At 46.8% G+C, this 14453-nt stretch overlaps 1 protein-coding gene across 3 annotated transcripts in view; it reads left to right on the plus strand.

The window, feature by feature from the left end:
- rabgap1l (RAB GTPase activating protein 1-like) overlaps window positions 1–14453 on the plus strand; it is a 93862-nt gene that overhangs the window by 65967 nt on the left and 13442 nt on the right. For all 3 annotated transcript variants that reach the window (XM_085437231.1, XM_085437229.1, XM_085437230.1), the window contains exons 18-19: window positions 3874–3915; window positions 8915–9043. In XM_085437231.1, the coding sequence (XP_085293357.1) occupies window positions 3874–3915; window positions 8915–9043 (171 nt within the window). The remainder of the gene's footprint in view (window positions 1–3873; window positions 3916–8914; window positions 9044–14453) is intronic.

Here is a 14453-nt window from a genome sequence, read left to right on the forward strand (position 1 = left end):
TAAGTTGACGAATAAACCCCACACACTGCCAAACAGTCTTGGATGTGGTTCTATAGTACAATATAATCCCGTGTCGTCTCATGGCACGTTACATGGTAAGTTAACGATGGCGATTTCACCCCTGAGAATGCACTTGGCATCGGCGGGGAGGAGAAGCTCCCTTTTTGCAGAAGGAACCCCTGACACAACCAGGCTAAGGTTGGGCAGCCATCTGCCTCGACTGGTTGAGTGAGAGGAAAGCTGAGAGAGAGAAGCGGAGCACTGAGCATCAACAAACAGTGAACAGACTTGTGGGCCAGTATCCATAGATCAGACACATTCAGCTCTGGAGACTCCTGCAGAAGAGCTGCAGAGAAACTAGGAAACTGAGACGAAGAGAGGGGATAATGTGCTGTTCCGTTCAGTGTTTCAGTCATTTACACAAAATATCTGCTGAGTTCCTGCCCCAAGTGGAGGAGTTCAAGTATCTCGGGGTCTTGTTCGCGAGTGATGGGAGAAGGGAGCCGGAGATCGACAGACGGATTGGTGCGGCGGCTGCAGTGATGCGGACGCTGCACCGGTCCGTCGTGGTGAAGAGGGAGCTGAGTGTAAAAGCGAAGCTCTCAATTTACCGGTCGATCTACGTCCCTACCCTCACCTATGGCCACGAGCTGTGGGTAGTGACCGAAAGAACGAGATCGCGGATACAAGCGGCAGAAATGAGCTTCCTCCGAAGGGTGGCTGGCCTCTCCCTTAGAGATAGGGTGAGAAGTTCGGCCATCTGGGAGGGGCTCAGAGTAGAGCCGCTGCTGCTCCACATCGAAAGGAGCCAGCTGAGGTGGTTCGGGCATCTGACAAGGATGCCCCCTGGGCGCCTCCTGGGTGAGGTGTTCCAGGCATGTCCCACCGGGAGGAGGCCCCGGGGCAGACCCAGGACACGCTGGGGAGATTATATCTCTCGGCTGGCCTGGGAACGCCTTGGTATTCCCCCGGATAAGCTGGAGGAGGTGGCTGGGGAGAGGGAGGTCTGGGCCTCTTTGCTTAGGCTGCTGCCCCCGCGACCCGGCCCCAGACAAAGCGGATGAAGATGGATGGATGGATCTGAATACCAGAAAGACAAATATTGGGCAAAGTACTACACGGTGGCCCCCCAGGGGATCTTGTGGGCGGTGTAGCAGGACTACGGGGTACGTGGCCAACAACGGTGGGTCATTGTTATGAACTGTCGGTCCTTTAACAGAGCGGTGTTCCCGTCCTTGGCAAAAAGTCAAATCGGTTTTCAGCGGGTCGTGGACTCTGGAGTTTCGTCTCATCTCCACTCCTGTTTGTGATGATGTTCTTTAAGCTTCATCAGAACATGGCCCTGCACGTACACTGAGGTGGTTTGCAGCTGAGGGTGAACCAACGATACAGGTTAGGACCCCAACCCCCGGGCCATGGACCGGTACCGGTCCATTTTTAAAAAAATCGTTTTTATCGTTAACTCTGTTTCCCTGGGTCTTTTCCAGGATGTAGTTGTGCGTCTTATTTTGAAAGAAATATTTACACGTTACCATAGTGACCAGAGAGCGTTAAGGGGCAGAGAGGAGGATGTTACTCTCAGCGTTGTTGGTGCTTTTCAGGAGGACGCTGCTAATAAAGTTACACAATTACACAGTGAATTTGCATTTGTTATTACATTTACAAAATAGCACAGTTTTTGTCGTGGTCGTATCATTTTATTTTGTTGTATTTATCCGCCACACCTTAAAGGCCGGTCCGTGAAGAATATTGTCTGACATTAAACCGTCCGTGGCACAAAAAAGGTTGGGGAGCGCTGGATTAGGGGACTGATGTAGCTGCCATAGACTTGGTGGAACCAGAAATACAATGGGGGCCATGTAATGTTTCAGCCTACGCACAAGGCTGCATGGGGCTGATAACAAAGCCCTGAGGAACACCTGATCTAATGCATGCAGATCCTAATGAACTGCTCATGTCATTCAGTAAGTGTGCAGCGAGTATGACCTGCTGTGTCACATTCTGACTTTTAACACAAAGTAACCTTATCAGTTACCAACGCCATCGTCCTTGGTTACAATTTGACTTAATGACTCTATTTTAAAAATAAAAGTACATAAAGACGGTGGGATTTTAGTGTTTTCATTCCTAATGCTTTGACCGACTGTCTCACTGTAATTGCATCAAATGCAAAATCAACTTTCTTCCATCCTCCTCCCTCTCTGCCTTCCTTCCTTCTTCCCTTCCTTTTTTTCCAGTCTCCCCTTTCCTGCCTCCCAGTTAGCCTCAGGCAGAACAATTAAAAGTTTCCCAAGTCTTTCTCACCCATTGAGCCGCATGATGACAATCTGCCTGTTAAAGCAGCATTGTGATATTATGCTCCCCCCTCATCCTTTTCACCATCTCGCACTCCTCTCTTCTTTCCATTATCTTTTTCTTGTATTGTCATTTTGTTTGTTGCACTCACACTTTGTCATTTCCTGAAACTTTTCTGTGGTGTTTTTTTTATATCTTTGTTTTCTTGCTCTCTTTTTCTTTCTGTTTGTATGTAAACCTGTAAGTACGTCGCTGTTTTAAAGCAGGACAAACTCTTTGTTCTTTTGTTTCACTCTGACAATCTTCTTCTTTGTGATTGTTCCTCGTCACTGTCAGACCCTCATTGTGAATCACTCTCTTTGTCTCAGCTGCTGTCTTTATTTGATGGTCTCCTTAGAAATGTATGCTGATCATTCCCCTCGCTCTATATCTATAATCTCTCTAGATATAGATAGATAGATCTTCTCTCCCCAGTTTAGTATCTCCCCGTCTATGGATGTTTCTCTCTTGTCCCTGCTTGAACACACAGTTCGAGATAATCTCTCCTCCCAAACACGCCATTGCTCATGCCTCAGCACTCTAGCGCCATCTTGAGGCCTGCACAGATAGGTGTGTGGAGGCAGAGCTCCCCCTCTTTTCTCTTTCTTCAGATATTTTTAGAGCTGCTCAGATATTTTTAGCTCTGTGTTGCCATGTGAACTGGTTGTCACAGAGACCAAGGAGATGGGTGTTCCCATGCAGAGTTTGCATTCGCATTACATTTTCTTTCTTTTGGTCAAAATTACAAGCACTGTATGAAGAAATGGTCGAAATAATACAACAAAATATGCACATTATATATAAAAGAAAGGGGCGTTTGTTTTTAAGCAGCACTCTGCGCCTCTGGATTGGCTCTACCCTGTGAAGCTTGTATTTCGGTTTCTTTGTGCTGCAGCTGCAGAATCATTCGTAGAGTACTCATCAGACGATAAAAGGAAATTTGTGTTTCCTACAAATTTTATGCTGAATTGAAAGGTGCTCTGTGGCATCGCTAAATAAATACTGATAAGCTAATTGTAAAAGACCATGTTCAGCTCACACATCTGCTCGTCTGTGAAAATATTTATAAAGTTGTGTTGGCGCTCCTTGATTGATAGTAAAACGGCAGAAGCTTGTCACACAGTAGATATTTGTTTGTTTGATCCTGTAATTGCATGTCCAGCATTGCTATGATGAACAGTTAAACTGTACTTGTGCTTGTGAACAGAGCATCCATCACTGTGATCGTGTGTTTATAAAGGTGTGGGTATGAAAAATAGAAAATAAGAAGCTGAGGTTATCCTGACCTGAGCAAAAGCTGAGAAGTGGAGCCGACGGTTTCTTTTTGTTTACTGTGGCAGTGATTCTTGCAGAACTCGAGATTGAAGTATTGTTTCAGAAAAATGTGACTCTGTTCGCTGTTTGCAGATTTTCATTTTTACAGCTCCAAAGTGCAGCATCAAGTTTAAAATTGCTAAAGTGGCTTTTAACAACGACACATGCAAATGAATGTAGCTGTTTCTATTGTTTCTGTTTTCACAAATAGTTCTTCTCTTTCAGGGACTGAACATCATCTTCAACGTAGCCCTCGCCCTGCTCAAGGTTAGTCCTCACTTTCTTTGTACATCTGTGTTTAAATCAGTCTCTGCACATGTAGGAAGCCCAAAGTGCAAATCAAAGCACATGCAGGCCGGATTGCAACAAGAGGCATTTGTTTACATCTGTCCCCTCCTAGTGGTCAAATCACAAACTGCATCTGGAAGAGAGGAAGCTGGTTGCATTAGTTGCATACACTTCATGTGGTTTGTCCATAGAAAGCAAATGGTTAGTCTCGAGACAACAGTCTCTGCCGTCGTGTCCTTGGGTAAGACGCTTCACCTACCACCTACTGGTGTTGGTCAGAGGGGTCGATGGTGCGATATGGCAGCCTCGCTTCTGTCAGTCTGCCCCAGGGCAGCTGTGGCTACAGCTGTAGCTGTCTCCACCAGTGTGTGAATGTGAGAGTGAATGAATAGTGGCATTGTAAAGCGCTTTGAGGGCCCCGAAAAGCGCTATATAAATGCAATCCATTATTATTATTATTATTATTATTATTATTATTATTATTATTATTATTATTATTGAGTTCTTACAGTAAAGGCTGCAGATTTGACAGAGGAGAAAAACCACACTGAGCTAAACAATTTGTGGTCATTTGAAATGTAGCAGAGTTTTAGATGAGCTGTTGATGCTTTTGTATTTTATCGGATGGGTTGGTTTGATTCATTCATTCATTGGTTTACCAGAGACGGGGTGAGATGCAGTTGGCTTGAGTGTCATGGAGTCCATGGGTGAAAAATGTAAGGATATTCCAGATTTAAAAAAACAAGAGAGAAGAAAAGCTGCAGGTTTTCTTCAACAGCACGATCGACAGTGTTTGTGTAATCACACTTACTGCCAGAAGGGGGAGACAAAAGTTACATATTTAATCATTTTCGTTCTCAATCACAGGAACCAGACGGCTGGGTCACAGACTGTCCACGTACAGACCAGGAAACTGTTTGTCTTTGATTTAAGGGATTAGTATTATTACCTAGTATGCTAGTTAATAACATGTTTGGTTGATTTTAAATTGGTTAAAATTTGGGGCTTCTTTTTTTATTTTTTGCTTTTTTAAATACCAAATGGTTTGCATGTTTTTGTTGTCCAAGCACAGGGGTGAAGAATTACTACTTGTTGTTATTTTCTCTGTTTGTGGTGGGATAGATCAGTGAGTTTTGGTGGGATGACTGTGTCATAGAGCACGCCTGTGTCTGGCTGTTCAGTGTGGGCAGTAATTTGATGGGACCTCCTCTGTTCTCAGTACTGTTCAGGTACAAGTTTTTCATTTTGTGACAACAAATCTCTGTTAGCTGGCTCGTAATTACACTGGCTGACAGTTTCCAGGTAAACAGATGAAGTCTGGCATAAACAGCCTCACCTTCTTTCCTCTTTTTTACACAGCCGGAGTGTGAAAGGGCTGAATTTTACACAAGCGTGTGATAAAATGATGGAACAACCAGGAAAGTTTTCTCTCTTTTCTTTATCTTTCCTGTGATCCCAGAAGAAACTTCATGGCTGCGTTTGAACTTCTTATGCCATGATCAATATTTTACTTTTACCGATTAGTTACCCGTGTTTATTATCGATCAGTCCACACAAACGAATAAGGTCTGCATTTAAAATACTAGAATAAATAAATTAACTTGCACTCATATAGTTGAATAACAATAATAACAATGATTATGATGACAGTAATAAGAAGCTTTCAGATACTAATGAGGCAATGGCTGTGCTTTTATTTTTTCTCTGGTTAAAATTAAGGATGGCTGGTTTCTGAAAAGCCCTCCTCCTCTGTGTGCTGGTCATCAGTTATTCTGTGTCAGAGAGAAAGATGCGGTGGATACGATGGTTGGAAATGGAGAACAAACGAGGATGTGAGGAGGGAGGAGTGTGGTAGGGGCTTCCACTGCCTCTTTCTAATTGGCCGGGCATGACGGCATTCTCCCCAGAGGCTCCCTCCTCCTCCCTCCATCCATCCTGCACTCTTCCTCGCTCTCATCACCCCTCCCTCCATCTGTGTTCGCCTCCCTCCCTCCCTCTCCGGCTTAGTCGCCACATCCACATCACAGCAGGGGCATAAGAGATAACGTTAGCGATCTGGACCTGAAGGAGAAAAGCTGTGTGTGTCTGTGATTTTATGTTTTGCTCTTTTTGCTCTTTATCCTTTCCTGCCGTGGATGCCTGCTCGGAGCCTTTACTTTCACTCACTTCCTCGTTCCCCATCTTCTTTACCTCCTGCTCCACTACCTCTACCTCCTCCTTTTCTCTGGTTGGATATGTATCTGTCCAACACGCTACCTCCGTCCACCAGCCAGACCTCTGCAACGGAGCCGCCCCTGCTACTGATAGCTATTAGCTCCTAGCATCACAAGTACAGAGAGGTTGAGGGTTGGAAACACTGTGGCGTGGCTTCATTGCGTTGCCTGGTCCCAGCTGCTGGCCAAGGCAGAGACTCCTGCAGATCCAACACCCACTCGTACCCTCGTTCAGTGAGTCGGTGCTGTTCAGAGCAACGAGAAAGGACTTTCTACCTAAAGGAGGCAGCTCCTGAGCTCAAAAATCTACTGACAAATACAGACCGGATGCACGGCTGCTCCTGCTGATAGAAATCTGCTGAGGGCAGAAGCAGGAGTCCAGGCTCGCGCTGTGAACTAGGCTGCTGCTTGCTGTGGTTTGGATTTGTGCAGAATTGAAAGTCTTACACCGGTGAAGAGCTGAAGGAGGCTGTCGTCACACACTTTCTGTTCTGTTCCATTTTTCCATCTTGGTTTTCATGCATCACTGGTTTGCGTGTGAGTCAGTGAGTTCAGCATCCGCTCAGCCGTACTCTAACTCAAACACGCAGCGCATCGTCTCCTGCGGGCACAAATGCGCCACGTTCCAAACGGACCACATCTCGTCCTTTTCTGCTTTTTCGCTAGGACCGCCTGTCCAGGCGTGGAGGGCACACAAAGAGATCAGTGCTGTTTATTTCACGGTCATTTCAGAGAAATCAGACCTCGGCGAAGCTCCATTTGCAAAGTGGGTACAAACGTATCGACTGCTTTGATGTGTCATCGCTCACGCGCTGAGCCTCGAGCATTAAGGCCACGCCGCCGTGCAGCCGGAGCCAGATTTTCTCCGTGTCTTTGAAGTCAGCGAAGGGAAAAATACAAAAAGGTGGCGTTCTTATCCAGTGCCGCCGTTTGCTGGAGAAGCACCCCACGTGTTGAGCAGCTTTGTTGCCAGGCAACAGTACGCTGGATTGGAATTGGTTAGAGGGAGTTTGCCAGGGGAAGAAGATGAGAGTGGGTCGTGTGATTGGGTTTCAAAGCAAGTCTGGCAGGTAGCTGAAAGACTCAGCATTATGTGGAAAGCAGCGCCAACACATCGTTTCCTGACTGTGATTGCGTCGCACCGGAGGGCCGGCGCCGGGCTCTGACAGTGGTACAAGCTGAGCGGCCTCCGCCAACGTCTTGTCCACGTGTTGATAGTCTGCGTTGCCCGGATGAACTGGATCGATCTGAACGTCACGTGTCCTGGACGTCGAAGCGCCGGCTGCCGAGTTGCTGTGTTTCATTGAGCTCGTCTTCCATTCGTTTCCACCTGCCCTCCTGAACGCCGGGCTGCCACGGCGTGCAAATAGCAGCTGCTCTCTCCTCATTCACCAGAACCTCAACACTTTTTGACACTGAGCTGAGAACGGAGGTTCCCACGCTCCTCCTCGTCTACTCCAACAACGCAGGAAACTCCTGGGCATCTAGACGACACGCTGGAGTCATCTTCCATCCTGGCCCCGGAGCGGGACCACCCCTCTCCCTCTCCCTCACCCTGTCCCACCCCACCTCCATCTCCTCCACGCTCTCCACCGCCCTCTCCTCCTCCTGTACCAGTCCTGACCCCACATTTGCCCCTTCCAGCAGTTTGCAAAGCAGTGGAAGATGGCGAGGGAAAGACGGAAGAGAGGGCCCACGGCAGTCAGGCCTCACCAGACTCTTTCTGCAGGGTCATGGACCTTCTTGGGATGGGACACCGGCTCTTCGTCCCCAGGCTGCTGGCGGTGAGAGAGCGATGCAGGGATGGAGTGGTGGTTGACTGTTAGACCAGTTAGACCAGAGTGTTTTTAATGGGGGAAGAGTTTGTGGGGAAATGGGAACGTGTGCCTTTTAAAATGCAGTCTCAGTTTATGAATTCATTTAGTAGTTGTATCTGTCGCTGTGATGCCTTGCTGGTCATGTTGCGTACATGCAGCTGACTGCTTGAAATTTCCTTTACAGCACGAGCTGTTTGTTTGCTGCCTGATGTCACCTCCGCGTTTATTCCGTCTGCAGAAATGGAACAAAAAATAATCTTACAAGGAAAACGCTCTCTGATCTCAAAGCACACGCTCGACACAGATTCTGGTGTCTTTGCATCTTCTCACCACAGGGTGGCGGTATTGTTGTGTTATTAAATACTCTGTGATCTCTTTACCCCATAAAGATGATGTTCGACGCCTCGGTATGTGTCAGTAAACGCGTGGTTTGATGACCATTAGAATAGGAACTGGAAAAGAAAGCCGCTGAGTTTCGTGAGGACGTGTCACCTCTCGTCTCCCATCAGAGGCTTGAAAAATGACAGAAAAGAGCTTCAGTGGTCATTCCTATCAGGGATTTCAAGGGGTGAAGGGTTTAAATATGGGAGTTACAAATGGTTCTCATGCTGCTGCATAAACAAGGTGCTGAAGGAGGAGAGCAGCATGGGATTAGCACAGCAGGACTCCGATGGACTGAGAGTTCTCAGCCTTTGCTTAGAGATGATTAAAAGTAACTGGCTGCACAGGAAATATCATTTTATAAAACTACAGTGTAACTATTGTTTTACAATAAGAGCTATAACACGTAAGGGAATGCTTACAACAAGTTAAGTGTGTAACTACAGTTTTCTCTGTATTATCACTGGTTCTTAGTCTTTGAGTATAAAACTCTCATTAAGACGTTTGTGTCTCATTAATTATCCCTTGTTGTTCTCTCTCCTCCCACTCCTCCTCGTCTCCTTCCAGACGTCTAAAGAGGACCTGTTGCAGGCAGACTTCGAGGGGGCTCTCAAGTTTTTCAGAGTCCAGCTCCCCAAACGATACAGAGCTGCAGAGAACGCCCGAAGGCTCATGGAGCAGGCCTGCAACATCAAGGTAAGAGACAGTTGTGCAAGTGTGTACAAACACACAAGGCCTTTGCACATAATGCAAGGGTATTCATGTAAATCTTGTATCCACTGAGCCAGATGAGTCAGAGGTGCAGTTCTGGCTGCTGTATGTGGTTGTAGCCTGTGGTAGTCTGGACCACAGCAGCACCCGTGGTTTGTACACAGTGCACTCTCTCTCAGGTGGCCTGCAGCGGTATCGCACTCGCTGAGCTGCTTATTCATGTGCCACAGCAGGGTTACTCGTGTTTCACGTGCACCACGCTCTGCAGAGGTGAGCTGTGACTAAATGCTGTACTTTAAGGAACATTAGTGATTACGTTGTCTCATTCTGGGTATTGAAAGCCATCCTGAAATGTAAAAAGCATCACTCACTGTGAAGCAGGAAGGAACTGAGCCCTGTGCTGTCAGTCAGAACGCTCTAATGAAGTGATGTGCAGTAGGTGGAAGTATCTGGAGCACCAGGCCAGAGAGGTTAAACACAGTGCAGTTTCTGTACCATATACGTTTATCTTTGCTTCTTTAGTCTTCTGTAAAAGTCTTTATTGTGCATTTGTTTTCCTCTGCTCTGTGAATCCATCACCTACAACACGGTTTCTATGGATGGCGGTCCAGGCCGTGTTTTCCCTAAAATACTTCCTGATGCCGTTACGATCCTCCTACTGACCTTAAAGCGGCCGCTGGCATTCAGGGAATTTGCCGAGCTCACCAGAGACCAAAGAACGGTACACGGTGTGTGCGATGCTGTGTGTACTTGTGTCAGCGGTTTGTGTTACGACAGAGGAAGGAAGGAGAAAAAAGATGGAAGAGATAATCACCCACCCTCCTCTCCCCTGCGTCTCAGTGATACGTACTGTAATATTTTACATTTTCTTATCCCGAGCGAGTCGGCTCGAGGCCACGTTGATAAGATGCTGTTCTCTTATGATTCTCGTGTGCTTCTGTGTTTGTCGTCATACAGGATATCCTGTGTTGCGGCTCAGGAGTCTTCTGCATTGGTGGCTTTAGTAGTATTTTGGTTCTGTGCACCCACACAACCTGTTTACTTCAAAACTGGAGTAAATTTGAACAACTAAACAGCATAGACGTGTTCTGTGGTACGAAGTGACTGTTAAACAGGCGTCGAGGGAAGGCTGTAAAAACTTTGACAGAGTGTGTGGTTCCCATCAGTGTCCCGATTCACATGTGAGGAGGAAGAGGAGTTATCGTCTGTCTGAAAGGATGAGCAGAAACACTTTGCGCCTCGTTCTGCTCGTTCCTTCATCGTACCTCGCCGTTCTCTCGCTCCTGCGTTGTTTCTTGCGTTGACGAGCTGAGCACAGACTTTCTTTTTTTGGCACTTTGCTCAAACAAAAACACAAACTCACCGCCGTGATCGAACGAGCGTTTGTGCTTACTTTGGAATGTTAGGCTCACGGACTCGTTATCGTGCAGAACGTGCTGAAGTTGTTCACGTTGGCCTTACAGTTGAGACTGAAGATGGAAACGGAGAATTCAGCTTTTTGGGAGCAGTGAGGAACCAAAACATGAAAGTAGTGACTTATATCTGTGATATAAACGTCATAGCAGAGAAACTTTTCTCAGCCCTTCTCGAGTTGTTCCACATTTTCTTTTCCTCCCCGTGGACAGAGGTGTGAGCAGATTAACACAAAAAGGGCCTCAAAGAAAACCGTAAGAGGAGAAAGGAGTCTTGCTGCCCACTCCCACCAGCTGACCCACAGGTCACATGTTACACAAGCTTGAATATGTCACGTCACACACGCCACATGAAATCTCGTAACCGGGCATGCCAGGCCACGTTTGGTTATGCCAGTCGTGTCGAAAACCAAACCTTCCACTAATCTATGGACTTGTTACGCTCTCAGCCGTCCCACACGCTCACTGATGACTGTGACCGTCTGTTAGTCATGTTTCTAACAGGCGAGATCAAAGATGAGAGAAGGAAGCAGCCACTCTGAACATATCTGATTTTCCACTCATGAGAAGTTAAACCATTTGATATGTAAACGAAAGGCCGTTGGACCTAGTAGCCATCTTTGTGGGGACGACATGCTAGCACCGCTTTAGCTAATGGGCAGAACGGCCCCCCAGCACTTCTTTCTCTTCACCACCCCCCCTTCTCAATTTTTTCTGCCGACGTTTAAATCGGATCAACCAAATTCTATAAGCTGCTTAAAACGGGGAAAGAATTCCCCGGCACCTCGGCTTGATGAACACAACGGGGTAGTAGGGTGGCTCAGCCTTTCTGGGGATCAGGAATTTACATTTCTAGCCTTCTTAAACGTTCATCGGAGCGCAGCTGGAGTTACTAAGAAAGCAAAACTTTAATGAACTGAGAGGAAGAGAGGAGAAGGCTGTGTTTGTGTAAAAGGGCAGAATCATTTATAGAGACAGCTGTAGCTTGTCAAAGAAAGGATGAGTGAAGAATTATTACGTTATTATTACATTATTATTACATTATAACCGTATTAAAGGGGTTTGTCTCGGTAAATAGTAAATGTAGCAGTTCACTGGAGCGTGTGCACCTGAAGGCCCGTGTTTAGTGTTTGAATCCTTTAGCACAGCTGCTGTAGTGTTCAGGAAACGTTCTGCAGCCTCGTTGAAGGACCGTCGGAGCTCTTCTTTGGATGCTGGTCGCCTTTTTGTTCGGTTCTCTGTCAGGACGGTCCCACACTGCTTCAGTAATGCTGATGTCTGGGGAGGCCCATCCATGACTGGCAGCTTTCCACTGTGGCTGAAGTGCAGAAAAGCATGACAGAGCCTGTGGTTTTATGCTAAACTCCTGGGTGGATCACAAAGACCAACTTTGCCTACATAACCTGCCTCGTTACTGTGCAGCGTGTGGCTGCAGACTCACTACTGTGCTTTGTGCTGCCCAGCTCATGTCTGAGGGGACCGTCACAGTTATGCTGACGTTTCACGGCCTTTAAGGTGTCGCAGATAAATACAACAAAATAAAACCAGTACCACAAAAAGAAGATTTATTCCCAACACACAGGAAAAGACCCAGCAAAACTGAGTTAACAATAAAAACCCTGAAAAACATAAATGTCACACTCGAGCTTCAACTCTCACGGACCGGTACCAAACGACCCGCAGACCAGTACCGGGGGCTGGGGACCGCTGGTTATGTAATCAGGGAAAATGGAAACATCTGCACCACAGCAGTCCGGTCACTGGACCAGCCAAACCCATCGTTCCCATTGGTCAGCTCTGTTCGGTCTCATCCTCAGTGCCTTGGCGTCGGTTACTTATTCAGTTGGAGTGAAACGCAGACCCGTCTGTAGTCCTGGCTGGTTAGCTAGCAAATATTAACTTTTAACTACTTCATTTCACTTAAACTTTAACTTTGTTGACTTATAAAGGAGTGAAAGAGTAATTTGACACCAGGATTTAAATGAGTGTTTTTCAGTAAAAGTAACCGTTTAGCTCTGGCTATTGCTTCATTGAGTGGATAAGACTGAGAGAATAACTGATAGAAGGCAAACTGTAGACTCTGAAGCTCCAAAGACGCTTAAAGAAAAAGAAAAGCAGGAGCTTGTTCGTGCCTATGTGGGTTTCTCGTGCAGAGTTCAGCTCTGGGTCCTTTCAGAGAACATTAAGCGTGTTCGGGCATCTTCCAGGACAGCTCTGTATTTGCTGTCACTTCACTTCCTGGGTTGTGCTGTTGGAGCGATGTGCAACACAGACAGTCATGTCACTGTGGTTGATCTGACAACTTCCTTCCTATGTCCCCTAACCTCTCACGTAAGCAGTGCAGATGTGTGAACGAGCCTTTATCTGTATTTTTGTTACCAGCTGCAGGAAACAGAAATGTGCAGCCTGAAAAGAGCTGCAGATAGATGAGGACAGGCAGCGATAGCGAGAGAGGCACAAATGAGAGAAGAGAGGAGGCAGCAACAGGGAAGTACTCACTCAGTGGAGGGGAAGAAAAAGCAAACTCATCGTCCTCTGTCACACACTTCTAGCGTTACAGAGAGAAACAAACAGGTGTGTTGTACTGCTCTCTCGCTGCCCCCACCTCTCCTCCTCTCACTGGGCGGGGCTCGGCTCCTGAGGGACTCGCAGGCAGCCGCTCGCCGCCTCCTCACTGCCAGGAACAAAACCTGTCGGCTGCACTCTCCCGCTTTTCCTCCTCCTTGCTGCCGGGAGCAAGCGGGAGTCAAGATGATGCAGGAGGTGTCTATCATGGTGGCGTACGATGCTCACGTAGTCGACCGACCGGGTGAGGAGGACGCCTTGGCGTGCTTGGTTGCCCATTCCAGACCTCGCCGAGCTCCCAGACCAGTGGTAGGTCTGTTCTGATGTCTTGTAGTTTTTAAAACATCTACAACAGTTTGGCCTCATGTTTCTAATGACTGTTGGTTACTGCAGTTTTTAGAACAGGAACGTTTGAAGTCACCTGCTGCTGTAGCTGTTTTTCTTTTCTGTTGTCGCTTTCTTATCTTTATTTTATTTTTTTAACCGTCCTGCGTCATGTACAGAGGAGGAAAATGCCGCTATTACTGAAAATGCCTTTTTCTTTCCGTGCGTTAAATGGTGTAAACACGTGTGTGAACATGTTGGTGTTTGTTCCTCTGAAAGTGTGTCAGATATTTGAGGTTTGTCAGTCAGTGCTGCTTCGTGACAGTCACTTTGTTTCAATTACTGATCTTAATTTGGAATCAATGAGACGTGTGTGTGTTTCCTTCACGCGCTTCATTGAATTACGTGCCCTATTTTTTTTCTCTGTGGCTCAAATGTCCAGCTGCTGTCGTCCTCATTTCCTCGGCTGCTCCTTCTTGTAAGTGGACTTCACCCTTCTTCCGTTCTTGTAGTCCGAGGTTTGGGACCAATTCCATTTTCTGCAGCAGCGATTCAGGTCAGGAATCTAAAAGTGGGCCTGGGACCATTTTGCTGCAGCGCAGGAATCTTAAATTGCTTTTCCCTTGACTGGAGTCGACCCTCTAATATCTACAGTTTGATGATTCACCTTGGAGTCCAGTGGGTACAGTGTGTGTTACTCAGCAAGGTGATGCAGCTCGTGCGAGCTTGCTAAACAGACCCGTCCCTGAAATTCCTTAAATAATAAAAAACAGGAGGCATGTTTCACTGGGAATGCCAGCATGTAAGCCTGCACTCAGTTATGGAACAGTAATAATTACAAATCATTTATTGTTTTGTCTTTATGTTTCAGTCGGCTATATTTCAAAGTGCTGTTACACAAACATGTGAGCAGAATTGAACCAACGTGAGGGTGAGGCCAGGGCCCAGCTGACCATGTAATGGAGTACTTGTGTTACGTGTAATGGAGTATTGTCTGGCATACAGGTCAGTTTACTCCTTGCTGTGTGGTGATAGGACGGGGAGGTTATTTTCATCCCAGTGTCACCATACACACCAGTCTCGTCCTGATTGCC

The sequence above is a fragment of the Copadichromis virginalis genome, linkage group LG17 (assembly GCF_057382275.1).
Source record: "Copadichromis virginalis isolate Kocher_CV1m ecotype Utaka linkage group LG17, C_Virginalis_male_GT1.1, whole genome shotgun sequence".
Lineage (NCBI taxonomy): Eukaryota > Metazoa > Chordata > Actinopteri > Cichliformes > Cichlidae > Copadichromis > Copadichromis virginalis.